At 35.2% G+C, this 27,107-nt stretch overlaps 2 protein-coding genes across 4 annotated transcripts in view; both read left to right on the top strand.

Moving 5' to 3' along the window:
* Nucleotides 1–21,829, top strand: part of ARSK (arylsulfatase family member K) — a 37,534-nt gene extending 15,705 nt beyond the window's left edge. For all 3 annotated transcript variants that reach the window (XM_074282052.1, XM_074282054.1, XM_074282053.1), the window contains 5 exons: nt 6,242–6,524; nt 8,324–8,495; nt 10,362–10,586; nt 18,191–18,415; nt 20,702–21,829. In XM_074282052.1, the coding sequence (XP_074138153.1) occupies nt 6,242–6,524; nt 8,324–8,495; nt 10,362–10,586; nt 18,191–18,415; nt 20,702–20,982 (1,186 nt within the window). In that variant the 3' untranslated portion in view covers nt 20,983–21,829. The remainder of the gene's footprint in view (nt 1–6,241; nt 6,525–8,323; nt 8,496–10,361; nt 10,587–18,190; nt 18,416–20,701) is intronic.
* Nucleotides 21,830–24,438: 2,609 nt separating this feature from the next.
* GPR150 (G protein-coupled receptor 150) lies at nt 24,439–26,856 on the top strand. The gene has a single exon (XM_074282055.1). The coding sequence runs from the start codon at nt 24,701–24,703 to the stop codon at nt 26,111–26,113; it is 1,413 nt and encodes a 470-aa protein (XP_074138156.1). The 5' UTR covers nt 24,439–24,700; the 3' UTR covers nt 26,114–26,856.
* Nucleotides 26,857–27,107: the final 251 nt, after the last annotated feature.

Raw genomic sequence — 27,107 nt, 5'->3', positions numbered from 1 at the left:
TCCAAGCATGGTGAACAACCATTGAAAATTCCACAAGTTGGGAGATGTAGTTTCTTGTTCAAGTAATTGCAAGACCACCAAGATCACTGAATTGTAGGATATGGGAAAAGAAATGAGGTGTAAAAAAACTAGTTTGGACGAAAAGGGCCAGGTTATAAAGGGCTTCAAAAGCCAAACAGAGGAATTTATATTTAATTCTGGAGGTAATTGGGAACCACTGGAGATGATTGAATAGGGAGAAGATATGGTGAGACCTGTGCTTTAGAAAGATTACTTTGGTAGCTGAGTAAAAGATGACCTGAAGTGGGGAGACTTGATGTAAAGAGACCAACCTATTGCAAATTTACTGGTTTTTTTACACATATGTAACTTTATATTTTTAATATTTTAGAAGGCAAAATATTACTAATATTAAGTTTTCTCATGAAAGCTCTATTTCTCTCTTTATCTTAAAGTGTGCATTATTTTTCTTTAGTAATTCCAAAATATCCTGTGCTTGATTTTGAACCTTAGACTTCCAGTTACAATGCAGTTTTCAAAAGTACTTCTAGCTTTTGAAAACTTTAAAACATTCCTTTTTTATTTCTTCAGATATTATTATTTTTCATCTGAGAAGGGGGAAGATGTGGCCAAAGATGTTTTGTAGGGGGGCGGAAAATAAACCTCTTGTTTTTGTAGGGGGGAAAAAATCATTCAATTTACTCATTAGAATTAGTATTTCAACAAGACAAAATTGGGAGGCAATACTTGCTTAGGGAAATTAGTCTCTGACTACTCCACTCACTCCCCAGCCCAAGAAGCCCAGGTGTAATCATAGATTATGAACAGATAACTATAAAGTACATTTATGCCCTGTGTCTCTTTGACATTGGAACCCATCATCCTTGAAAGACAGTTCAGACAGGAGCCAACAATTGAAGAAGAGCCTAGCCACTGAGAGGGAATCATGCTTAGAGGGAAGGATGGGATTTCTCTTTCCACACTCCTCTCCAGCTTCTAAACATCAGGGCACTTTGACCCAGAGCTTACTTGATCATCAAGAGACACCAAATCCAGCAGGAAACAGATAGACACAGATAAGTAGTCTTTCAGACAGGAAATCACTTCCAGGAATGAAATCTCTGGTGTCCAGGAAGCAATTCAAGAAAGAACTACACAAAGTCAAGGAGAGCTAATCATAGAAATTGAGAGTTTAGCTGTGATAATATGCTGAGCTAGGAGCCCACCTAATATATTATGGAAATTCACCTAAGGGGAAACAGCAAGAGGACAACTAGAAGAAAGAACAGGGAGATCCTACAATACTGGAAGCGTGAATAATCTTAGCCACATATATTCCCTCATATCTACTTCACATACTCTTAAGATAATTGCAGAGAGAAAGCACTAACAGTGGTGGAAATAAGAAAAAATTTGGAGAAGTTAGTATTTGAGCTGACTCTTAAAGTAAGACAAGGAAGCCTGAAGGCAGAAGAGAGGAGGGAAAGCATTCCAGGAATGGGAAGTTGGCTTAAAGTAAGAAGATGAAGTGTTGAGTTTGAGCAACAAAATGAAGGCCAGTGTCACTAGGTTTCAGTTTGTGTCAAGAGGAATAAGGTATAAGAAGAATGGAAAGGTAGAAAGGGGCCAGGTTGTGAAAGAATTTAAATGCCAAATAGAGGATTTTATATTTGATCCTGGGGATAGCAGGGGACCATTGGAATTCACTCTAATGAAGAAGACAATATGCATATAATTGTACATATATATATGTGTGTGTGTATCTATATGTATACATGCAAATTTCATATATATTGTTCCTATAGTTATTTACATGTTGTCTCCTTCATTAGAGTGCTGGTTCCTTAAATCCATAGGCCATACTTTTGTTTTTCTTTGTATTCCCAGAACTTAAAACAGTGCCTGAAAGATTCTGAGCATTCAATAAATGCTTATTGGCTGACTGATTAATTAGGCCATCCACTTCTTATTATATCATTTATTTATTCTATATTATTATTTCTATAATATTGTGAATAATAAAGTTAAAATCATACTAATAACAAGTAAATTGAAGAAATTAAACAATTTAATTTTAAATGGATAAGAATGTAAATTATTTTTATATTTGTACCCCAAATAAAATAATGAAACAATTACTTTATTTCTCAAGCAAAACTATAGAATTTCCATCTTGGAAGAGACCTCAGAGATCATTAAATCAAAGCCATATCTGAGCAAGACTACACTTTTACAATATATATATGACAAATGGTCAAGTTTTTGCTTAAACATCTTCATTGAGGAGGAAAACCACTATCTCCCCAAGTATAGATTATTTCATTTTGTAATACATGGAATTGTTAAAAAAAAAAAATTTCCTTAAATTAAGCCTAAATATATCTCTTTCCAATTTCCACTCATTGCTCTAAATTTTATCTTGGGTTCAAGCACAAAAAGTCAAAACATTTTATCAGATGTCATCTGATCAGACTACTGACTATAGTACTATATAAGTACTATAGGTAGCCCTTATCTTAGGATACCATGGCTGTCATAATGCAGTCATTTTGCATGCAATATTTCAATATTGATTCATATTCAGTCTTATCAACTAATCTTCACAAATCTTTTTTAGATAAACTGCTAACTAATCAGACCTCCTATATCTTGTACATATGAGTAAATCACTTAAACCCAACTGTAAAGATTTACATTTATATCCATTTACCTTCACTTTGTTAAATTTAACATGATGTTCTAGCCTATCAAGATTTTTTTGGTTGCTTCTTGAATACTAATTGCTATCAGTGATGGGAATTGGACTTGCAGTTTTATTGGTTTAGGAATTTCTAGGGTAAGGAAACCCGTTCCACCAATACAACTGGAACTTTTCTCTCCATCTAATAATCTCAAAGAATTTATTATGCATTAATGATAACAATAATAATAACAGCATTTATGTAGCACTTTAAAATTTGAAAAATGCTTTACAAATATCTAATTTTATCTTCACAGCAACAGTAGGTAGGTATATGTTGTTAATATCCCCATTTTACTGCAGATGATGAAACTGAGGTTGAAGTTGTGACTTGCCCAGGGTAACAGCAAGGATCTATGACTGGCTTTGAATTCAAATTTTCTTGATTCCAGATCCCTCACTTTAAACACTATACCATAGCTGCCTCTTGGCTCAATTTCCCAGCTTTATGTGATCTGAAAATTTGAAAGACATACCATCTGTGTCTTTAAGTCACTGATAAAAATGTTGGCACAAAGTTAACCAAGTATATTTTAAGTCATTCCAGTGAGACTTCATTCCTAGATGTCATCCATGAAATTCTAGCAAACGTTTTTTTAGATATCTACTATGTTCCAGGCATGATGCTAATTACAAGGGATACAAAGACAAAAATTTTAAAAAGCATTGTTTGTTGACTTCCTGTGTATCTACATTGATGTTTAGACAATTCATCCTTTAGACAATTAATCTAAACTGTGTTTTTAGAGTTTTATTTTTGTCATCTTCTTCCTCCAAAGCTGACTTCCCCTTACAAGAACTTTAAACCATTTACTAGTCCGGAAGCCTTTAGAAACCTTTCTCCATATCTAGTGTCCATATCTGTCAAATTATGCCCAACTCTTCTCTATTCTGTAACAGATTCGAAGGTAGAATGGTCATTTCTCAAGTTTCCCATCATTTCTACTCAAAGTCCAAAAAAACAGTTTTATTTTATTTTATTTTATTAATCATTTCACTTTGGAGTGTCATTAAAACAAGGCAGAGAATTATTTATTTATTTTTATTTGAAATTTTAAAGAGATTAACAAAAGTAAATAAAATTTGCATTTCTTCTCTGGACTGACATTACTTAGGCTAGTCCCTGATAATTTGTTTGATGTGGGAGTGAAATGTGCATCCAAAGATAATTTAGCAATTAAGAAAAAAAAATTTATTTAGGTAGGAGGAAGAGCACTGAGTTGATTCAGCTGAAGTAAACTTCATTGAGAGCCCCCAAACATCTGAGAGCCCCTTTGGCTCCTCGTGGCTTCTTTTTAGCTAATCACAAAAGAAGTAAAGTCAACAGTCCCATTTGTTCCCTTGAGCCAACAGTCTCAAAGATGGTCTTAATACCTCTAAAAGAAAAACTAGCCTAACCCTGCATGAGAAAAACGGATTATAATATTGCTTCTGCAGCAATTTTATATATGTGTGTGTGTGTGTGTGTGTGTGTGTGTGTGTGTGTGTGTGACAAAAAAATTACATGTAAAATTACAGGTTTCTGTAATATGCAGCTTGCTTCTCTTTTAAGTGTTTAATATGTTTAGCATGTAAGTTTCAAAGATATCCTGCTTGTTTATGGTTCCTTCTAGCCTCCCTCCTTTCTTCTACACACTTAAAAAAAAATACTCCAATGAGGTTTCCTTAGAAGGGGAAAGGTAGGAATTGAAGAGGATATTGCATCCCCTCACTTTTCTAATTTTTCCCAACCAAAAAAAAAATTGAAAAAATAAAATTGAAATCCTTGCATAGTCAAATAAAACACATTCTCACATTGATCATGTCCAGACATGTTATCCATCTTGCATCCATCTCATCTTATTGAATTATTATTATTAAGTTTTGTCATTGTTTTGATGAGAATTTTTAACTCTTATTTTTCTTGATGGTATTATTAGTGATGCATAAATTGTTTTCCTGATTCTGCTCGCTTCAATATGTATCAGTTCCACTAAAGACTTCCCATATTTTTCCAATACTGTTCCTTTTATCATTTCTTATAATACAATAATATTCCCTTTCCCAGATATGTTATAAAATGATTTCTCAGTGCTTTCAAGATTGAAAGTAAGTGTGTCACACCAGTTACATGGAAACAAAAGTTTCCAATATGATGAACATGAATGACTATAGCATTGGGCAGGAACTCTTTGATAAGTTGTAATCTGTACCAATGGAGAGAAAATACCAACATCAGTGAGTTCACTCAACCACTTAAGTTTTAAAACTTAATCATGAAAATATCAGGTGGTAAAATTATATCAATACCAGTCTAAAAGGATATAATCATAATGTTATAATTGCCCTAGAAATCACAAAAGGTAGAGTAGAAAATCAAAATATGATAAAAATATTTAAATATTCATGGAACATAGATTAAAATGTAAGGATCATGTTAATATTGTTTTAGAATATTTAAAATAACTATACAGTTAAAGTTATAATATTACTATGGTATAGGAAATGATGATTTGGTGGATTTAGAAATATATGGAGGGGCAGCTAGATGGCACAGTGGATAGAGGACCAGCCCTGAAGTCAGGAGGTCTGCCCCATTTCCTAGCTGTGTGACCCTGAGCACGTCACTTAACCCCAGTTGCCTCAGCAAAAAAAGAAATATATGGAAAGACTTAGACTTACAAAGGAAGATGTTACCCACCTTCACAGAAATAGGACAAATAAGCATAGTACACTATTACATATATATATGTATATATATATATGAATGTATACATTTACATATATATGTATGTGTGTATATATATATACACATATATATAAATATGTACATATATATGTGTGTGTGTACCTGTGCTTAATTGGGAGGGGAGGGAGAAAAAAGTAAAAAGTGCACAACAGGGAATCAAGAAAAACCTACAAGAAAGCCTAGCAAACATAATAATTTTGAAGATAATGTGTTTGTTATATAGGCTTTCTTAAAATGGAAATGTATTGCTTTATATTTTAAATTCTCTCAGTTCTGCTGTTTATATGGGAACTTTTTCTTTTCCTATTTTGTTAAGTTACAAATAAATAAAAAGGAGAAAATATAAGGATCAAATGACATTTAAATTATGGTTTACTTTTTTTTTTGCTGATAAAAGGAGTTCAAAATACAAATTAATAAGAAAAAACAATAAGACTGACTCCAAATCACATTGTATTTGAATAAATATATTGGGTTAATCATAAGAACAATTACTAACTCTAAAGCAACATAGCGCTATCATTCTGAAAAATATACTATAAATTTTTTCATTTACATATTTTCCTAATTTTCAGTTTGATACTACAGTTACATAAGTTTTTTATGATCTTGCATTATTTCATAATAAGCAAGATTGATTACAAAAATTTTCACATATCATTTTCTTTATAGTTATTCTTTATTGAATCCATGGTAACAGTGTTATATTTTACATGAGTATTTACATCAGAGTTTTAAAGTAAAAGATAGGAAAGCTTCATTTTTCTCCTCAGCAATCGGGTGGAAGCATGGACAAGAGATGTTGATTTCTTGCTTCGTCAGGAGGGCAGGCCTGTGGTTAATCTTATCCCCGATAAACAAAAAACAAGAATAATGGAAGAAGATTGGCAAAATACAGATAAAGCAACAAACTGGTTAAGAAAAGAAGCAGTTAACTTTACTCAACCATTTGTTCTTTATTTGGGGTTAAATTTACCACATCCTTATCCATCACCATATACAGGAGAAAATTTTGGTTCCTCCACATTCCAGACATCTTCTTATTGGCTTGAAAAAGTAAGTATACCTTCAGAAACAGAAAATAATTTGCACGTTTTATTTAGAATTCCACTCTCTTTTTCCTTTTATCCAAAGTTAGAGGAGATATGAAAAATAAATATTCTTAATTATAACAAAAGGAATAATTGCAAAGGAGGTGACTTTGCAAAAATAGACATAATTCTTTTGTTAAACTCATTGTATTGCCTTGTGTCTGATACATGTATAAGTGGTCTTATAGCCAAAGCAAAAGCAGCATGATGGCAGTACAAAGCTGTTGGTCTTGGATCAGAAGGCCTAGGGTTCAAGTCAGTTCTTTGTGTGACTTAGTCTTAGCTTCTTCATCCATAAAATGAAGATTCTAATTTTTGCACAACATAACTCCCAGGATTATCATGAGATAAGCATTTTGTAAATATTAAACATATTAATGTGAGCCATTATAAAGGATTACCTTAAGGTTATTTTTTCCAAAAGAATTTGGATTGTACCTATCATTTAAATTTTATAGGGAATTCTCAGAAAAGGAAACACCCTCTACCAGTGTAAGACAGTACTTTTGCTGAAATCTCTAGTCTGAGAGGCTCACTTAAAGCAACTTTCTTAAATTTTTTCTGCTCATGATCCTTTTTCACCTGAGAAATTTTCATGTGACCCCAGGTATATAAATATATAAAACAGGTATACAAATCAATTATTTACTGATAAATTAAAATTTCATGACTCCCACATACCCCATATAGGATTCAGAACCACAGTTTAAGAAGGTAGGGCTTAGAGTACTGAGTGATTAATAAAAGTGGGACTTCCTAACTCTGGGACCAACTTTCTATCTACCATGTATATACTTATCTGTAAGGAAAACAATAGTGTCTTCTTGCAAAAAGTGAAAGCTATCCTGATGAAAGGAATTAAGTAAATATAAGAAATCAGTAAACATATCTCTGAACTTCTTTACAAGTCAGTTTTCAATATATTTCATCTCAATAGTAAATTACATTTATGTAGTCACAAAGTATTATCCTTGAGGTCATTTCATACGATCCTCACAAAGTTAAAGGTATTTTATTAATTAAATGTCTACTAAATCTGAAAGCAGGTATACATGCAAAATAAAAAGTTAATTGTTTATAAGCAACATAGAGTATTGGAAAAGAGTATTGGACTTAAACTCAAAGAGACCTGATTTTGAATCCTGCCATAGACAGTAGTTCTATAACCATGAGTGAGTCAGTTAATATGCCTCAGATTCTCAAGTTCTTGATCCACAAAATCGAATAATAATATCTGCCTTACTTTATCTTACAGGATAGCTATAAGGAAAACGTTTTGCAAACTTTAAAGCCATATAGAAATGTGAACCATGGTCATTTTTTTTTAATCTGGACATCTCCCAGAATTATATGTACTTCAGTCATTGAGCTATCAGGAAGAGAAAAGAGAAAAGCTTAAATAAAATTCTTTACTTCCTGGTATTGATTTTTAAGGCGAAAGCACCTGTCAGAAAACTGTTGGTTTTCTTTTCTTTTTATTGCTTAGAGTTTCTCTGTTAACAAGTAATTATAGCCATTTCAATTTGGTTATATAACTTTTAAGATAATTTAAGAAATACTATATATTGTATACAAATAGATAGTAACTTACAATGTCATATAAATGAATAGGTACATAATTTCCATATTTAATTGATTATAAATATTATAAATAATTTATGGCAAGTCTTTCCTTACCATCTTTATTTAGAAACTATAGGTTAGCATTTATAATATGTTAAAATACATAACTTTATATAACTGAGTTTTCTTTCTATTTTTTAGGTATTTTATAAAGCTATCAAAATTCCAAAATGGTCTCCTTTGTCAGAAATGCACCCTGTAGATTATTATTCTTCCTACACTAAAAACTGCACTGGGCAGTTTACAAAGAAAGAAATTAGAGATATTAAAGCATTTTATTATGCTATGTGTGCTGAGACAGATGCCATGCTTGGTAGGTGGTATAATTAATAAGCAATTATATAGAGAAAAAGAATATTGTTGTTTTTCTAACTCGACTGTGATTCAGGCTGGTTTAGTGACTTGTAGAAAATTACTCAAGGATGTTCATACAACAGTTGCTTAGAGACAGCATACTTGATGCCTGTAAAGATTGGTAGACATACTATTAATTGTGGAATAAACCTTTGCATATCCCAGTTATCAGCTGATAAAATAACTTGGAAGATAATTCAGTTTATTCAGACATCAAAAAGGAATCAAAGAAGGCTACCATCTGCTTACGACAAATTTTTTGGATGAGAAGGCTGATTTGGGGGCATTAGCCAAACGTGGGTAGGCAAAAGGCAGGGCATTTCAAAGACAGCTTTAGTTCTAAGATATAGAATCAGTCCTAAAAACTCAAGCTCTTGATGTCCAGGTAACTCCAGAATGTTCCTGTTTACCTACGACTCCAGCAAACAAGACTGATCTGCAGCTGGAATAGATTTCCTACATTCTTTTTGATTCAAGGCAATCTCAAAATTAAAGCAGTCTTCAAATGGTAACATATCAGGAAAGTATTTGTTTTGCTGTTTAGAATTAATCTGTGGTTATCACAGGTTATGAATACAGGAAATTCTAGTCCTTTTTTAGGAGACAGGAAGTGGATGGACGTTTTTGCCAGTATTCGAATATTAACAAGATCTGGAAAGTTGGAATTTAATTTCTAAACTAGCATTTTACAATGAGAATTAAAGAGCAATATATTGATAAAATTAAGTCAGTACAGTAAGGACTTGTGATTTCATTGTTATAGAAATTCCCTCTACTGATAGAGATCTGAACTCTCTCAAAAGAGAAATAACTGTCCCAAAGTCACAAACCAATTAAGCATCTTTGACAAGAAGTGAAGTCAGATCTTCTTGACCCCAAGTCCAGAACTCTCTTTGTTATGCTGGGGACTATTTCAATAGATTTTAATAATGGCAAAATATAGTAGCTTTTCTTCAACACAGCACTCACCCATGGCAAAGGCAGTCAAGTTACTTTTAAAGCAGGCTGTGTTACCATATGTAGTTTTGGCATTGGCAGTGATAAATAGGACCAATATCTATCTCAGCTATGGAACTACTATCAATTATGTATAGGAATATTCCACCTGATACCCTTTGTCATTTTAGACAAAATATTATTACATCATTTATTTTATAGAAATAACATTAATAGGTACTAAAAGTAATGTTACTGCAGGCTTTCACAATTTTATAGTGGTTGGCTATGATCTAATTTAATTAAAACAATATAAATCAATGTATTCACAAAGTAAGAATAAAGAGTAATTTTTGTCCATAATATTCTACCTACTTAGATCCATCACCACTCAAAAAAGTTTGATCTGATCATCCACATAAGAATGACTAATTAAGAAAGTTCTTAGAGAGCAAGAACTGTCTTTCGCTTCTATGTTTACATTTTTAACAATTAACACATATGGATATGAGCAGGCATAATACTGAATGAAATTAAATAAACTCTGAAGAAGAAAAAAAAAAGATATCATCAAAGGATTGTTTAATAGGAAAAAAAAAAAATGAGCTGAAAGTGAAAGATAACAGGGTGCCAGAGTGCTTTATTCATATCCTTATAACATAAGAGAGGAAAGCAAGGCAAGTTTCCAGCACATTAAGTGAACTCCTTGTAATGAATTTCTGGTCAGATATAGACAAGAAGTTCACAGAATTGTCAGGCATGGAAGGGTTTCAGTCTGTATCATTCAGGGATTAGTCCAAAGCAAAGGAGTATTTGAATATACATATTTAGAGAGGGGGAAATAATCACTTTTTTAAAGATATAATATCTTTTTTCCTTTTTTCAATAGGTGAGATTCTTTTGACTCTTTACCAGTTAAATATTCTTCAGAAAACTATTGTTATTTTCACCTCTGACCATGGTGAGCTGGCCATGGACCATCGCCAGTTCTATAAAATGAGCATGTACGAAGCAAGTTCCCACGTTCCTCTTCTGATGATGGGGCCAAGCATTAGAGCAAACCTCTATGTCCCAGATATTGTCTCCCTTGTCGATATTTACCCCACTCTGCTAGGTAAGTTATGGGATTTCCAAAGTACAAACTAATTACTGTCGTATGGCTTAGATAAGAAAATGGGACAAGACTGTTCCAAGGCAATTTTTGCTGGTTTGCCAATAGCTTTGAGTAAGCCATTTATGACTCAACTTTATAAAAAGTAAAATGTATCCTTCTGCTCCTCACTCCCCATAATTCTCTTTTCCTTCAAAATATTCACATGAGTCATAGGACTATCAACTGGTCAGTAAGCACTTATTAATAACCTCCTGCATCCCAGGTGTTCCTAGATTCTGGGTATACAAAAACAAAATAAAAAAAGTCTGCCCTTAAGGAGCTCATGTTCTCTTGAGGGAATCGGTATATACCCATATAAGTAGATATTAGATAAATGAAAAGAAAACAAGGTGATTTCAGGGGCTCTGGACACTTAACTGCTGAAAGGATTCAAGAAAGGCTTTATGTCAGAAGTGCTACTTGGAAAAAGCTAAGGATTATTAGAAAAGGAGATAAGAAGATGTACATTCTAAGCCTAAGAGATGCCATTCTAAGCATGGAGATGCCAGATAGAATCTTGTATATGAAGAATAACAAGAAATCCAGTTTTGTCTGGAACAGAGAATGCACGAAGGGGAGTGTTATATAATAATCCTGGAAAGTGGGCAAAAACTACATTTTGAAGGGTGTGAGGAGGCATTTTAACCACATATTTCAAAGACCTTTTATCTTTTAAAGGTGAAGCATCTTGGAAAGAGATTCTGATCAGCTAAGTTCTTCCTGCTGAAAAAAAAAAAAATCTTCCTCCTCTCCCTGTCAAAATAAACATACAGTTCCCAGCTTACATTTTATAGTAATTTTGGGGAGAAATAATCCTATACCAATAATAAAACATATTCAGTTAGAGTTTCTACAATTACTAAATAAAGAGATCAGTGTGAATGTCAGCACATATCCTTGGAAAAGATGATTTCCAGAAACTAGCTATAGCCTCTAAAGACTTCCTTTCAGTCTGGTTAGTGATAAATAAAAGGGATGCCTTTCTTTATGTGATCAACAAGAACATTGTCACTCTTAGTTTATCAACCACATATACCGTAAATCAATTTGATGATCTACCCTCAGATCTATCTACTTTTAGAGAGTTGCATATATCCCTATATTTTGATTGTATTACATTTAAGAGAGACTGATCAGCTCTTCATTATCTCCCCCCCACCCCTGAAGCTGGGGTTAAGTGACTTGCCCAGGGTCACACAGCTAGGAAGTGTTAAGTGTCTGAGACCAGATTTGAACTCGGGTCCTCCTGAATTCAAGGCTGGTACTCTATCCTGCGCCACCTAGCTGCCCCCTCATTAAAAGAAGGGGCTCTTCATTAAAAGAAGACCAAGGACATCAGACTAGGATACTGTTAAAAGATTAATTCTTAAACTGTGTAACATTGAAAAGGTTTAATTCTACAACTCAGTCCTACATACTTGTATAAGGGTTTAAAATTCCTAACTTGTATTTGATTCTAATAGCAAGGTGCTATTAGAGCTTCTTGATTAAAGTAGTGACATGTTTAAATCTGGATTTTAATGATATCACTTTTGCAGCTTTGTGGAAGATGGGTTGGAGGGAAGAAATTTAAGGCAGGGAGACCACAAGATGATAAAGAAATGATTGCAGTAGTAGAGACAGGGAATTATAAAATAATTTCTATAACCCACAAATGCCACCATGCCCTCATATATAATCATTTTTTTCCTGAACTTCTTTACCTTCTTTTTCATTGGCCTTCCATTTACTTTTATATCATACTTATTTTTATGTTTTCTTTTTTCTGTCTTGAATATATCAATAACAATTAGAATTTATTAAACAGGTGCCATGTGCCATACAATACTAGACACTACAAGTACTAATACAAAAGTAAGATAGTCTTTGACCTTCAAGAGAGTATATTCTATAAATATGGAAGTGAAAGACAATTCTTGTCCTCATGGAATTTTCTTCATTACTTAGCCTTTCTTATGTAGATAATCATATCAGACTTTTTTGAATGATTATGTATCTAATTATTAAGAATCCTATGGGCAAAGATTATCCTCTATATTCTTGCCTTGTATCATTTTGTAGCAAAATGTAAAATGATGTCATAATGTTTTGCCCAAAATGATAAAGATTTGATAATGATAAATGTTATAAATGATAAAACTTATACATTTAAGGATAGAAGTGGTACCTGTTTTTTCATTGGCATATGGATCTCCCAGATGAAAAAATTCTCTCTACTGTCTTTTCTGAAATTTACCGACTTAGAGACTTGCCTAGAGCATTGAAATGTTAAATGACTTACTAGAACTTGATCTGAAGTCTTCCATACTAGCTCTCCATCCACTACACTATGCTATCTTTCAAAATTCTCTCAAGTCAGAAGAAGATAATGTTCAGACTTAATGTTAATAATGTTAATGTAACATAATGCCTGGCTTATAGTAAACAATGAATAAGTACTTGATGATTTTTGAAAAAGAAAATTTTAATATGTTTTGTGGCTTCTGAATTAGTTTCTAAAGTAATATAGAGTCTAATATAAAATTGAATTTTCTAATGGTTTTTATTCTTTAAAAATATTCTAATCCTGGGGCAGCTAGGTGGTATAGAGTACCAGCCCTGAAGTCAGGAGGATCTGAGTTCAAATCTGGATTCAGATACTTAATACTTCACACTTCCTAGCTATGTGACCCTGGGCAAGTCACTTAACCCCAACTGCCTCAGCCAAAATAAATAAAGTATTTTAATCCTTACCCTCTTTTTTTTCTCCTTTCTTCAAATCATATTTTTAATGTTTTAATTTTTTCATGTATGTCTTTCCTTCTAGGTTTTTTTGTTTTTGTTTTTAAGAATCCTTCAATCTTATATTTTCTTAGTCATTAATTGCTGATATCTCTATGCAATTGATCAAATACCCTTCTACTTTTGTCCCTTGGAAAGCTTGCACATGAGATCAGGTTTTTTGATTTCTATTTTAAATTATAAGATTCTTAAGTATATCCCTTTCTTTCCTGGTATCATTAGAAGCTTTTAACAGGAGTATGTGTTATATAAGCTATTCTCACCAAAAATTATGGAAATGGTAAGATGAAACCTTGGTCACTTAGGATAAGTCAGTTTCCATTACAGAGATTTCAGAGGCCTGTATATATTCTTTTGTTATTTCATTGACATTTTCAGGCACTCCACTGATAACTCCGTAATTTCTTACCTTGTGAAAATCATATAATTTCAGATTTGGAACAGAACTAATAGGTCATCCAAATCAACGAATAATTTAACAAAAATTTCTCAATAGCATTCCCTAAAAGAAATCACCCATTTTCCATTTGAGAACTTAACAGCAAAGAATACCACTGTATCTCAAACATACCCTTTCCAATTTGTGACAGTTCCAAATGACTTTTTATTTGACTGCAAGGTTTAAGTGTTAGTGAACAAAGAGAAGGGGTTGGGTAAAACAGAAAACAAAAAGATTTCCCATTGCAGCTAGTTGTAAAAATCTTCATGAAGCCTCCAAATGTCTGTGTGCTTTCTTTTAAGTACAGAATAGTAGGAGAGAATATTATTCTTTTGCAGGGAGATGAGTAGTATGTGTATCTCTATCTGTATTTTCTCTAAGGAAGCAAATAGACACAGAAACCTCCTGTGCAAGTTTTGCTCTAATTGCATATGTAAAAGAAAATAATTTCCTAAATATTTGAATTAAAGTCACTGAACCACTCACTCTCTGAAAAGTCATCAGTTCTCTCTTGTTTTCTTGAATCCAATGCCCTCTTTTTAATTCTTCTCCTTGTTTTTTCCATAGCATTTTACGCTATTGATCAATTTCTTATTCTAGAGAGTCTTGACTCACTTCATGAGTCCTCTATAGAAAATCCAACTGACTTTGCATTCTAGAAGTATGATTATACAAAGTCAATGCAATTAGTTATAAAAAATTTACCAGTTACAAGTAATTTAAATTTTAAAATTCTCTTTGACTGATTGATAGCTTTGGACTTGATTAATTAATATAGATACCATATCCCAAATATTATTGAGTCAAAACTAATGAACCAAACTAAGATGAATGAGATAGTAAAACATGATCTATCTTTCATACATTCAGTTTTTTTAAATCAGTTTTTAATTTCATTAGTATGAGACAATTGTGGAGTGAAAGTTCACTACACTGATATAGATCAACAACTTATCTATATTTATAGTCTTGGAAAATAAATCACTTTCTAATGGGCACACAATTGTGGTAGGCAAAAGACTTGAACCCAAGTCTCTAATTTCAGGCTGGTCCTTTATCTATTCTACCATGTTACCTCTTTCTCTTGATACATGAAAATTATAGATGTTCTTTAGTAAACAGAATGAGTTTAATGCTACAACTAGGAGATTCTTTGCCAATATTATCTAGGTCAAGAAATTATACTTCCTATTTTAAAAGTAATATCACAGGGGCAGCTAGGTGGTGCAGTGGATAGAGCATCAGCGTTGAATTCAGGAGGACCAGAGTTCAAATCTGGTCTCAAACACTTAACACTTCCTAGCTGTGTGACCCTGGGCAAGTCACTTAACCCCAGCCTCAGAAAAATAAATAAATAAATAAATAAAAGTAATATCACTATGTTTTTGTTGTTATAATTTTTAATCTTTCCCCACTATTTTAAACTAGTTATTGTTAACAATTACACAGTTACCTTCCTACTACTATGATAAATGTTTTCTCCTTGATATCATAATATGGAGTCGAGAACAATGGCAGAATTACTAGAAAAATTGACTATAAAAACTAATTTCCATAAAAACATACCTAAAAACACAATGTAATATTAAAGAAGTAACTTTTAACACTGTAGAAATATATAGATTATTTGCATGTTGCATGCAGAAATTATAGTATTTACTCCATAGAAGGTGAAGTAATTTAATGGACTAATGGACATAATCTCTATGGAGTTGAACACAGAAACCTAGTAGAGAAACAAAAATGATAACATCTATGTGCCTAGGAACTCTCATAACTCTAAACAGCAGGTCTTCAGTCTATGCAGTGTAGTTGCTGGGCAAAACCACTTCTCTGTTCCTATTCTAGTCCTTATCAAAGCTACTTTTCTTCTACTCTCAGACTGTTGAATTGGTGGATGAGCTTTTTCCAACTACCCTTGGAAAGGTTCTGAGAGAGTGTTAGGCTTTTTCAGCGGTATACGCTTAAGCCAAAAAAATTTCCAGACTCCTTAGATCTATGCAGGTCTCTGAGGATTTTCTATCTCTCAAACTATAGACAATAATAGGGCCATCCAGCCTTTCCCCTTCCTGCTCTTCTATTAGTAAGGGATTTTGTTTCCTTCTAAGAGTCTCTCAGCAAAGTAAATATAAAACCCATCTTTCCCCCTTTCGTTTTTTCTCCTAAAGGCCATAAAGGACAGTACAAGTGAATCTCAGAACTTCCCTTTCCTCAAGTTGTAGATGGTACTAGAGGGCAATTGTGTCTTTATCTAGCCAGTCACCTCTCAGAAAAACAATACCTCTCAATCAACATGACTCCCAGCAATATAGCTGCAGAGCAGCCTGTCAGCTTCAATCAAAATCTTTTAGGCTCTATATTCTGACTTCTGAGAACAGTTTTTCTTATCTCCTTATGCCTGAACTTCTCCTTTGTGTCCTAATTCTCCTACTTCTTTCTTGGCCTGATCATCTCTTAGCCCTCCTATCTCTGGTTTCTAATGTCTAAAAGCAGGACTTCATAAGCAGTTATTCATCTCAAGATTTGTAAAATAGTAGCAGCTAGGTGGTGCAGTGGAAAAGAACAGGACCTGAGTTCAAATATGACCTCAGACATTTAACACTTCCAAGCTGTGTGACCCTGGTCTAGTCACATAACCCCAATTGCTTCAAGGAGAAAAAAAAAAAAAGATTTGTAAGGTAAAGTTTTAAAATTTCACTTTTCTACCCAGTTCTTATATTATCTTCCCATTGTTCCAAAACAGTTATATCTTTCACAATTGTTAAAACAGTAACACACAAATGATCCAATGGACTACAATACCCTATAAATATCTGTAACCCAGTCTGTTTTCTGCCTCTTACAAGGCCTCTTAGTACATATATAATTCTCTTAGCAAGTCAAATTAATAAGTATTTTTAAGGGATTACTATGTGCTAGGCACTGAGCCAAGTACTGAGAATACAAATACAACCAAAAAAGAAAAGAGTCCTAGCACTCAAGGAGCTTACATTCTATTGGCAGAACACAACATGTAAAAGGTCACTAAAGAGAGAGAGGAGTGGAAATTATCCTTATAGGGGCAAAATTTCAAAGTCCAGGAGAATGAAGAATGAGTTGTTGGAGCTTTTCCTCAAAATGAGCTTAGAGAAACCCAGAGAGGCCTCTGGGGCAGAGAGAGAAGGCAGAAGTCTAATAGTGAGATCCAAAGAAAGAAAGCTAGCTGAACTTTCTCAAAATGGAAATTCTAAGAGAAACTCATCAGTGGGTAAAGGGGCAAAAGTAAGCATACAGATTCATAACAATCAAGACTTATACTTTAAGTAAAGTGTTTTTGGCAGCCATGGGAAAGAGGGTTTGGTGGAAAGTGATACTAAAAGATAAATATCCATTTGGAAAGGAATTACTTGTTTAAGCAACAAGTAGTAGGGTCCTTAATGTGACTGGGGATAAATTCCACAAATCTTGCCAAGTAATTTGCCATAGGGCATGAAGGAGAGGTTACTATAAAATGAGGTTGATAATAATAAAACCCACCCCAGAGGGTTATTGTGAAAATCAAATTCAATAATATATATAAAACACTTTGTAAACTTACATAAATCTTAGCTATTATTACAACTCTGAAGTTATAAACCTAGGAGACTAGAAGAATACTGTTAACTCTATGCAAAAATAAGGAAGTTATAATAAGGATCACATTTAATCGTGGAAGATAATGAGTTTTGTTGTGCATGTGTTGAATTTGAGATGCCTATAAAGAAGATATCTAACCAGTGGTTGGGACTTCAGGAAATATTGAGGCAGTGTCTACATATATATATATATATATATATATATATATATATATATATATATACACACACACACACACACACACACACACACACACATACACACGTAATCTTCTCATCCCCAATGTGAGACAATAAATACAAATAGTAGTATTCTCATTTTATAGATGTGGAAACCATTATTTAAGAAGTTTGAACATTACTGTTTTATTTTTTTAAGTTGTAAGTGAAAAATAGTTTATGTGCATTGTGAGATCATGGGCTTATATCTTAACCCCATTATTCAGATGAAAAAAATGCATTGCAATTTTATAGATTTATAGACTTTTTTGCATGTAATTTACTTCAATTTGTAAATTGATTTCTTATTCTGTCATGCTAAAAATATTAACTTGAGAATTTTTATGCATATTTCATGCAACTAAGCCCTGTCTGTGCTCCATATCAAAAACATGATTTATTTTTCTTCATAATGAATGTAACCATTGCTTAGCCTGAAAAATGAAAAAATATAAATAATATTGTAGGTGCCTTTAACTTTATTGAAAAGCTATTGTATTTTTGATGACTAGATATTGCTGGAGTTCCTCTCCATCAGAACCTGAGTGGATATTCTTTGATTCCATTATCATCAGAAACATTCAGTAATAATTCTCAGTCCACAAGACCTCATCCTCCCTGGATTCTGAGTGAATTCCATGGCTGCAATGTGAATGCTTCCACCTATATGCTGAGAATTGACAAATGGAAATACATAGCTTACTCTGATGGTGCCTCATCACCTCCTCAACTCTTTGGCAAGTTTCATTTTTTTATATCCTTTTTAAAAATTTAGATCTGTGATTTCATTATAGTCAATAATTCTCACTTAGAAGTATTGGCAGTATTCCCATTATCGTGTTAGAATGTTGCCTAAGTTGCCTAAGAGAGTAGGAAACATGCTTGAGGGTCCCATAATCAGAATGGGTAACCACATGTCTTCCTGAATGCAAGTCTGACTCTAAATTGATTCTAGTAAAGATCTCCAAAGCAGGATTTCATTAACTTCACAGTTTTTGTCCTTTCATATTATAATAGACAAAAGTATAATGAATCAAGCTTTAATATGGTAGGTATATACATTGCACCAGTTTCTTTCAGATAGAAATTGAAGGACTCTTCTGTCTTATACTGATGTGTTATCTTTGTTTGGTTTTTTTTGTTTGTTTGTTTGGTTTTTTGTTGTTGTTGTTGTTGTTTTTTTTTTTTTTTTTTTTTTTTGCAAAAGTGGGAAAGTAATTTTTCATTGATATCATTGAATGAAGTTGAGTATTAAAGTATTTAAATTTCTAAAAATCTTGATAATATATCCTGTTGTTAAAGGAAAAAATTCAAATGGGAATATTATGGTAGTATTTAAAATCACATATTAATACCAGTTTTTTCCTTAATCATATGTTAATGCTAATTTTTTCTTTAATTATCAAACTATCAAAGTTATTTCAAAATAACTAGTAATGTACATAAAGCATCTTAGAAAATTTAAAGCACTATGTTAATGTCAGTTATTATATAAAATTTAAAAAATTGTATTATAGTAATATATTAGTAATAATATTCCAGTTCCCCTACAACAAGAATTCAGGATGTCAGCATCAGAAGGTGACTATGGGTTTTTTTATATACTGGTACATAGATCAGGGTCCTCCTTATTGTGAAATAGGTTTCTAAAAGAATCAAAGGTAGGCCAAGGAAGGAAACCAATTAGTAGTCTCACCTGGAATTCTACAGGTTTCCCTGTAGAATTTTTCCATTGGTCTCCCTGCTCTAAAAAGCTATCATATAATATATATTAGGAAACAAACTTCTGGTGGCACTTGACTAGTAAGTTCAATTGACATAGAGTGATAGGCCAAGTCAGCAAGAGATTTTCTTCTCTGTTACAGGACACAGAATATACAGTTGTAAAGGAAAAAATCAAACATACACTCAACGAAATTTGATCAAATAGATAATTTCGTTATAAACATAGACATAGACAACCCTAAAACAATCAGAACTTTTAGGAAAATAATTACCAGATATATAAGATATTTATAAAATTTTCAGCATACCTAAAGTTTTTTGGTGATACCTACATACAACTTAACCTGAAAAAGAAGAGAAATAGTTATACCTAAATTTATTTCCACAGTACTTCAGTATAGCACTAAATTAATGATTGAAGTCACTTTTATTCTGAAAGTATTTTATGAATAAAATTTAATTTGATTTTTATTAGTATATGTCTGGTGTGAATTATTTAAATAGTTTTCTAATAATTCCATTTGATGGACAGATTGTTATTAAGCACCTACTTAATGCACAAAGCTGTGCTTAGCCTTTGAACTAACATTATCATCTTCGCGTTACTTTAAACATAATATATCATACTCAGTATTCTTAGCATATTTTAAATGAAAGGAATATTAAATCCTTAAATATATCTACCAGAAACTTGCTTATTCTAGAACTAGATCCCCTTTGTTAAGAGAGCAGATTTTTGTCTTTGTAGATAGAAAGCAACAATATGAAAGAAATTAATGTCTAACTAAAGTTTCAAGAACAAGTTATTTTTCTTTTAGATATATCAAGAATTCATGAATCCGGGTGTTATTTTTTTAATGGTTCTTAAGGAATTTATCCTTGTAACTTACTCAATTACCAGAAGGATTTATACTTTGGCAACCAAGATTGTTCTTTTATAATTGGAGTAAGTTTTGAGCCACATTGCTAATGAATGGACAGGAAAGGATAACAGGAAGCCAAATAGTGGTAAGACATTGCCATTATCAGACAGACAAATGGGACCGTTCCTCATTTGCATTCTGAGGGTACACCTCCTGCTCATCATTCACATTAACTAGTTCTAATGTTTTTTATTTTGACACCACAAGAGGATAAAGGAAGCAGTTTCTCACAAACACCAAATCTAATATAAAATAATGACATTCTGAATTACATTCTGAATTTAACATAAAATGTTACCTTTCCTGCAGGTGATTTAATAATTTTTGAATAATAACAAATACATTTTTCAGCCATATGATTTTTTTTTCTTTCAGACCTTTCTTCAGATCCAGATGAATTAACAAATATAGCCACAATATTTCCAGAAATCGCTCATTCTCTGGACCAAAAGCTTCGTTCCATTATAAACTATCCTCTAGTTTCTGCGTCTGTCCACCAGTACAACAAGAAACAGTTTATCAGCTGGAAAAACAGCTTAGGACAAAACTATACAAAAGTTATAGCAAACCTTAGATGGCACCAGGATTGGCTGAAAGAACCAATGAAGTATGAAAGTGCAATTGACCAATGGCTTAAAACCAACACTAATTTATAAAATATACAAAAATGTATAACAATATGTTCTAATTATGTGATTTTATATCTTTATACAAGAAGTATAAAAATACAGTAGTATATGTTTATACAAATAGTACAAGTAAATATACAAGTAGTATAAATATCTTTATACAAATAATATAAATAGCAATTACAATTGACAATTAAGTGACCATTAGCAGTCAAAGCAATTTTATTAAATGCTATTATAATTTATAATATAAGAAAGATGTTTTTAAAATTATGTTTTCTGATATAGCTGTCATCAGGTGCTGACATTAAAAACCTAATTAAAATATGAATAAAACAACTAAATAGTTAGAAATACTTTAACATGAGGATAATATGTGAAATGTTTTAACAATTTATTGAAACTTTAAATTTTATTATATATCAAATAAGAACAGCCATGAGATCATAGATTTAGAACTGGAAGATGGATAGTTCAATGCCTTTATTTCATAGAAGACTGTGAAGTCCATTGAAGTTACGTAACTTACCCAATTTCTCATAGACATTAAAAAGCAGACTCACTAGACAGTTTATCATTTCATTCCTTGAACACATCAGTTCTTTCAGCACTCTGGATTAAAATTTGCATGAGCCTGGGGAATTGAGTTTATTAAGACTAAAAAGAACCTTGATCTAGCCTTAACTTTGTTATCACTGTAGTTGCTTTAAAAAAAAAATGTTCCATTGAAGAACATTTTGCAAATGAATAAAGTGAGATGTCATTCTTTTATTTTTTTCATATTTGAATGTTCTTCAGTCATGTTTACTCCCATTCTATGAGTTCTCTTGAATGTCTTTTATATTTATGCTAATAAATATTTAAATGATAAATGTATTTTATTTGTTAAATGTGTCTTGTCTGAAAGCCTTGCACAAAGACAAAGGTTTTCTCTCTCTCATTTTCCATATCCAAGCAGTTGCCAAAACCTGTGCATTTTATTTCCCAATATCTCTCATCCTGTCTCCTCTGAAATTGCCACTGTCCAGTGAAGGCCTTCATCACCTCACCCCTGAACTATTGTAACATGCTATTGGTAAATCAGCCTGCTTTAGTCTCTTCTCCAATTTATCCTGCTGCACTTATCTACCAAAGTGCTTTTCTTAAAATGCAGGTCCAACCAATTCATCCACACCACTTTGTATATGAACAGTGGCTCCCTGTTACTTCCATTTGTCATTCAAAGATCTTCATAACCTAACCACAACTTTAATGATCTTATTACTATCCCCACTTCCTTACTCTGATTTAGTGACACTGATCTCCAAAAATCTTCTGACATTTCTCACTGGATATTCTCCATTCATGGAATGCTCTTCCTCTTCATCTGCCTCCTGGCTTCCTTCAAATCCCAGCCAAAATCCTACCTACTATTGGTAGTTTTTCCTAACAAATCTAATAGGTAGTTTTCCTGGTATTTGTAAAGCACTTGGCATAGTGCCTGGTACATAGTAAGCACTATATAAATATGTATTGTTCTAATTATTATTTCCCATTTATCCTTTATATAGCTTGATTGTACACAGTTGTTTGCTTTTCTCCCCCATTAGATTATGAGCTTCTGAGGGTATGGACTGTGTTTTGTCTTTCTACTCTAGCACTCAGCACTGGTACCTGGCATATAGCAGGCACTTAATACATCTTTATTGAATGAATGACTAAACCACCACCTTTTCCCCAAATGTCTTTTCCTCTCCAGGAAGAATTAAAGTGTATTTCCCCACCTATTTCTCAGGGTTTAGATGGAGATGGCATATTCTTTGTCTCAAAGGAGATTTCAGGGGAAAGAAAGATATTGAAATCGCTGTCATGTTAAAACAAAATATATTAACAATATGTTTTAATATAAATAAATTATTTAAGACCTTTATAATATGCTCATTGTGGTTGAATTTTATGATCTCTACAGCCATGAAGTGACTTGCTATGTTTCACCAAAAAAATATAACGGGAAGAGGAACTCAAATTTTTGGCAAAGATACATTTCCTTCTCCAGGTTATTTCACAGATGAGAAAACTGAGGCAAACAGGTTAAATGACTACCCAGGGATACAAAGCTGATAAGTGTCTGGGGGGGCCAGATTTGAACTCAGGAAGATGGCTCCAGGCTGGACACTCTATCCCTTGTACCACCCAGCTGGTTCACTGGTAGGGCTTAGAACAACCCTTTCATTTGACATTTATGGAAAGATATGAAGTGACTTATCCAGAGCTACACAACTGACCTTTTATATTTATGCTAATAAATATAAAGGACCTGGATTAGAACCCCTAATTCAAATCCACTGGAGGTGAGGACAATGAATAATCATTGACAAAGGCATTATTAAAGGTGGTATTGAAAAGCATGTGTGAAAAATATATTTTTTTCCGAGAAAAAACTTGGCAGGAGGGGATAACTAGGCAAACACCACGGGGTTCTAGCACTCAGATTTTTAGTCTTTCCCAAATCTCGGATTACAAGCATTTTTCCTTCCTAATTATAAACCCGATTGTTGTCAGGATCCTTAACCTTACTGGAAGGATTGCAACTGTTCAAATTAATGTCTCCAACAAAAAAAATTAAATCATGTTTATGGGAAGGCTGAGGAGGCGAGGTCTGCTGAAAGTATTTATTTAATCGAAACCGTTTACTTGGATTTCTCTTTCAAAAAAAAAAAATGGCTGCATTTACATTTTCTTAGTCACCTTTTCTTGGGTTTAATGGAGGCGTAGTCCCTCGGTCCCATCTGGTGGAAGGGGAAACTAAGAGATTGAGAAGACACGATACATCCGTCCCTGGATCAAAATATAAGGGGAAAAGCAATAGATGGATTACTTACTTGCATTAAACCTATTAACTCACTCTTTAGCTAATGAAATTAATTTCACATCACAGAGAGGGTGGCTGTCGGCTACTGTAGAAAAGAGGAAACCCTTTTATTGATCGAACAATCACAACTGCCAGTCTTCGACTTCATTCTTGGGAGAAGTCAGTGCAACAAAATCCGCACTATTATTGGACGGGATATACGTACCAAGCTTCTTGGAGATTCTCCTGGTTTGATTTCATGTTTGCTATCGTGTTCTGTGCTTTTGTTTTCTCATGCTGATGCTGAGTCAAGCTGAAATTTCAACCGGGTAAATTGTCCCCATCTCAGCGTTTAGGAAAACGCTTCAGTCCTTTAAAGAAGTTCCTATGAAGCCCTAGAGTACCAGGTGCTTCCCGCGCGCAGGTGCTTGCCGAGCGGAGACGGTTACAAGACTCACGCCAAATCGTTCATTATCTGTCCAAGTGCTTTTGTGCCTAAAGAATTTTCTGACTGCGCTGCAAGGCCACTTCTAGCGAGTGTGCGCCGTTCTCTCAAGGCTGATGTACTCCATTCACCGCGCTCCAGGGAAGACTGGGGGCGGGCAGGACTGCTTGGAGGGGAAAGCGTCGGCTCGAGGTGGGGGGTGGCGAATAAGCGATCGTGTCTTCTCTTGGTGCACAGCCCACGTCTCGCAGTATCAAATGACGGAGACACAACGAAAAAAGGGAAGAGAGCAAATCCATCGGTGTTCATCACTCTTTGTGCGTTGTCAAGAAAGTTTGTTTTCCGAGAAGGAACTTAACCCGGTGGCCCAGCGGGTGGAGCGCTCCTTAACCTTCACCTCAAATTACCACTCCCCATCCCAACTACCTGCCTAGCCACCGCTTCACCATCCGTGCATCCTTGGCCAGGAGATGGAGGATCCCTTTGGCCCTGGTTCTCTGCCGCAGGTACCTAACCTCTCCATCTCCATCCCGCTGGGGCAGGGTTTCAACCAGTCGTCCGTGAGGGACCCTACTGCCGGGATGCTGCCCCCGCTACCCACTCCTCTAAGCCACAAGGTGCGGCTCGTTTCCCTCGGGATAATCTTGGTGGTGGCAGTGGTGGGCAACGCCACAGTGCTTTGCACGCTGTGCGGCGGCGGCGGCGGACCCTGGGCTGGCCCCAAGCGTCGGAAGATGGACTTTCTGCTGGTGCAGCTGGCCCTGGCCGACCTGTACGTGTGCGGGGGGACTGTGCTGTCGCAACTAGCTTGGGAGCTGTTGGGAAACACCCACCTGGTGGCGGGAGACCTGGCTTGCCGAGTCGTCAAGCTGCTGCAGGTGTCCGCGCTCCTGGCTTCCTCCAACATTCTCGCCCTCATCTGTCTGGAGCGACACCGAGTGGTGAGCCGGCCCCTGGGCCCGCCCCTGCCCACCCGCGCCCTTGTGGCCCTGGGCTGGTTGCTGGCACTGCTCCTCGCCCTGCCCCAGGCCTTCGTCGTCCGTGGCTGGCCGGCCGCCAGTCCCCCCGACGGCTACAGCGGGGTTCCAGCCTTGCCCTCGGCTGCATCCACCACTAGCTCTTCCGTGACCGCCTCTCAGAGCCCTCCAGGGTCTGCGGCTTCTGCCTGGGCATGGTCCGGGGAGCGTCGGTGTCGTACCATCTTCAGAGCCCTGCCTCGTTGGCACCTGCAGGTCTACACTGTGTATGGGGCGATCGCGGGCTTCCTGGCACCTCTAGCCATCCTGGGCGTCGCCTGCGGGCGCCTGCTCTATATTCTGTGGCAGCAGCCACCCCAGGCGCCAACTCCCGCCTCCTGGTCCCCCTGCGCCTGGGAGGCCGGCCACTGCAGAGCTCGAAGCGCCCTCACCCGAGCCAAGGTGCAAAGCCTGAAGATGACCCTGGTGCTGGCCCTGCTATTCGTGGTCTGCGAGCTGCCCTACTTCGCGGCAGAGCTGGCAGCTGCCTGGTCGTCTGAGGCCCCGGACGAAGGGCAGGGCGAGGGCTTGGCCTCTGCGCTGGGCATCGTGGTGGTCACCAACAGCGCTCTCAATCCCTACGTCTACCTCTTTTTCCAAGCTGGTGACAGCCGGCTGCGGCGGCTGTGGAGGAGGCTGGGCACCGTCTGCTGCTGCGGCCACTGCCCGAAGAAAGGAGACGGGGAGGGCGAGGACGAAGCGGCCCAAGGACATCAGCCGCTCCACCGACACCGCTGGCCCCACCACCACTATCACCACCACCGTCGTCGAGAGCAACCTGGAGCCTTCGGGTCGGAGGGCTCCTTTCATCCCCCAGTTCCGCCCGCTTCCAAGCAGCTCCCCTGCTCCTGTGAAAGCGCCTTCTAGCCAGTGGAGAGGTCTGTTTTTCACTTTTGCACCTTTCTGGGAGAAGCCAGGGAAGCCCGCAACCAGAGGTCCCTGATTAACAAGAAAAGCAGAGAACTACAATACTAGAAGCGGTTTACTTTAAAACCTCCTTCCTTACCCGCTTTTTTTTTCTTCCCTCCTTTTCTCCTTCTTCTCTTCCCTCCTTTCTCCTTGGCTGTCTCTTCCCTTTTTTCTCTTTCACTTTGTTTCCTTTCTTTCTCCATTCTTCCCTTCCTGACTCCCTTTCCTTCCCCTTTCCTTCATTGCTTCCTTCTTTCACTTATTCCCCACCTTCCTTTCCTAACTTTTTCATTTCGTTCTTGAATTCTCATCCCATTCTCCAATATGCATAGAAGAAAAGGGGGGGGGGGGGGAAATCAGGCAGCCACTTGTTCTGAAGACTAAAATTGTTAGAGAGCTCTGGCTTTTTACATCTATTTAATACTAAAAAATAAAAATCTTGAATTCTGCAGTTGTGTTTTAACTGAAGTGCCAAATTTGGGGTATTTGCTGTCAATTTTGAAGTGTATTATTGGCATCTTTTACACCATGCAACCTGTGTTTCTCTTTTCACAAAAGAAAAAAACAAACCAAGAAAAAGACATCCTTTCTCTTTGATTGATTAGCTACTGTGGCTGAGATGCTGTTAGAATTGTAATCTTGCTATATTACATTATGGTAACAGACTAGTGATAGAGTATTTATAAAAAATAAAATAAAAATGTTTTCTAAAAAAATTGTAACTTTTCATGTCACTCCTTTATTCCACAAGTATTTATCAAGCGTCCATTATGCAAAGAATTATTAGTTTCTCCTTAAAAAAAAAATGTAGTTTTTTTTTGTTTGTTTTATTTGACCTCTGCTCTCTAAAGGCATTATTAACCTGATTCCCAGAAGGTACATATCTAAAGTACTTTGCAGACCTTAAAGCACATGTAAATATGGGGTATTTTCATTATTACTCTAACAGCCT

This window comes from Sminthopsis crassicaudata, chromosome 1 (genome assembly GCF_048593235.1).
Source record: "Sminthopsis crassicaudata isolate SCR6 chromosome 1, ASM4859323v1, whole genome shotgun sequence".
NCBI classification, from domain to species: Eukaryota; Metazoa; Chordata; class Mammalia; order Dasyuromorphia; family Dasyuridae; genus Sminthopsis; species Sminthopsis crassicaudata.
The sequence above is the reverse complement of the archived record's forward strand: the minus strand, read 5'-3'. Positions and strand labels throughout refer to the sequence as shown.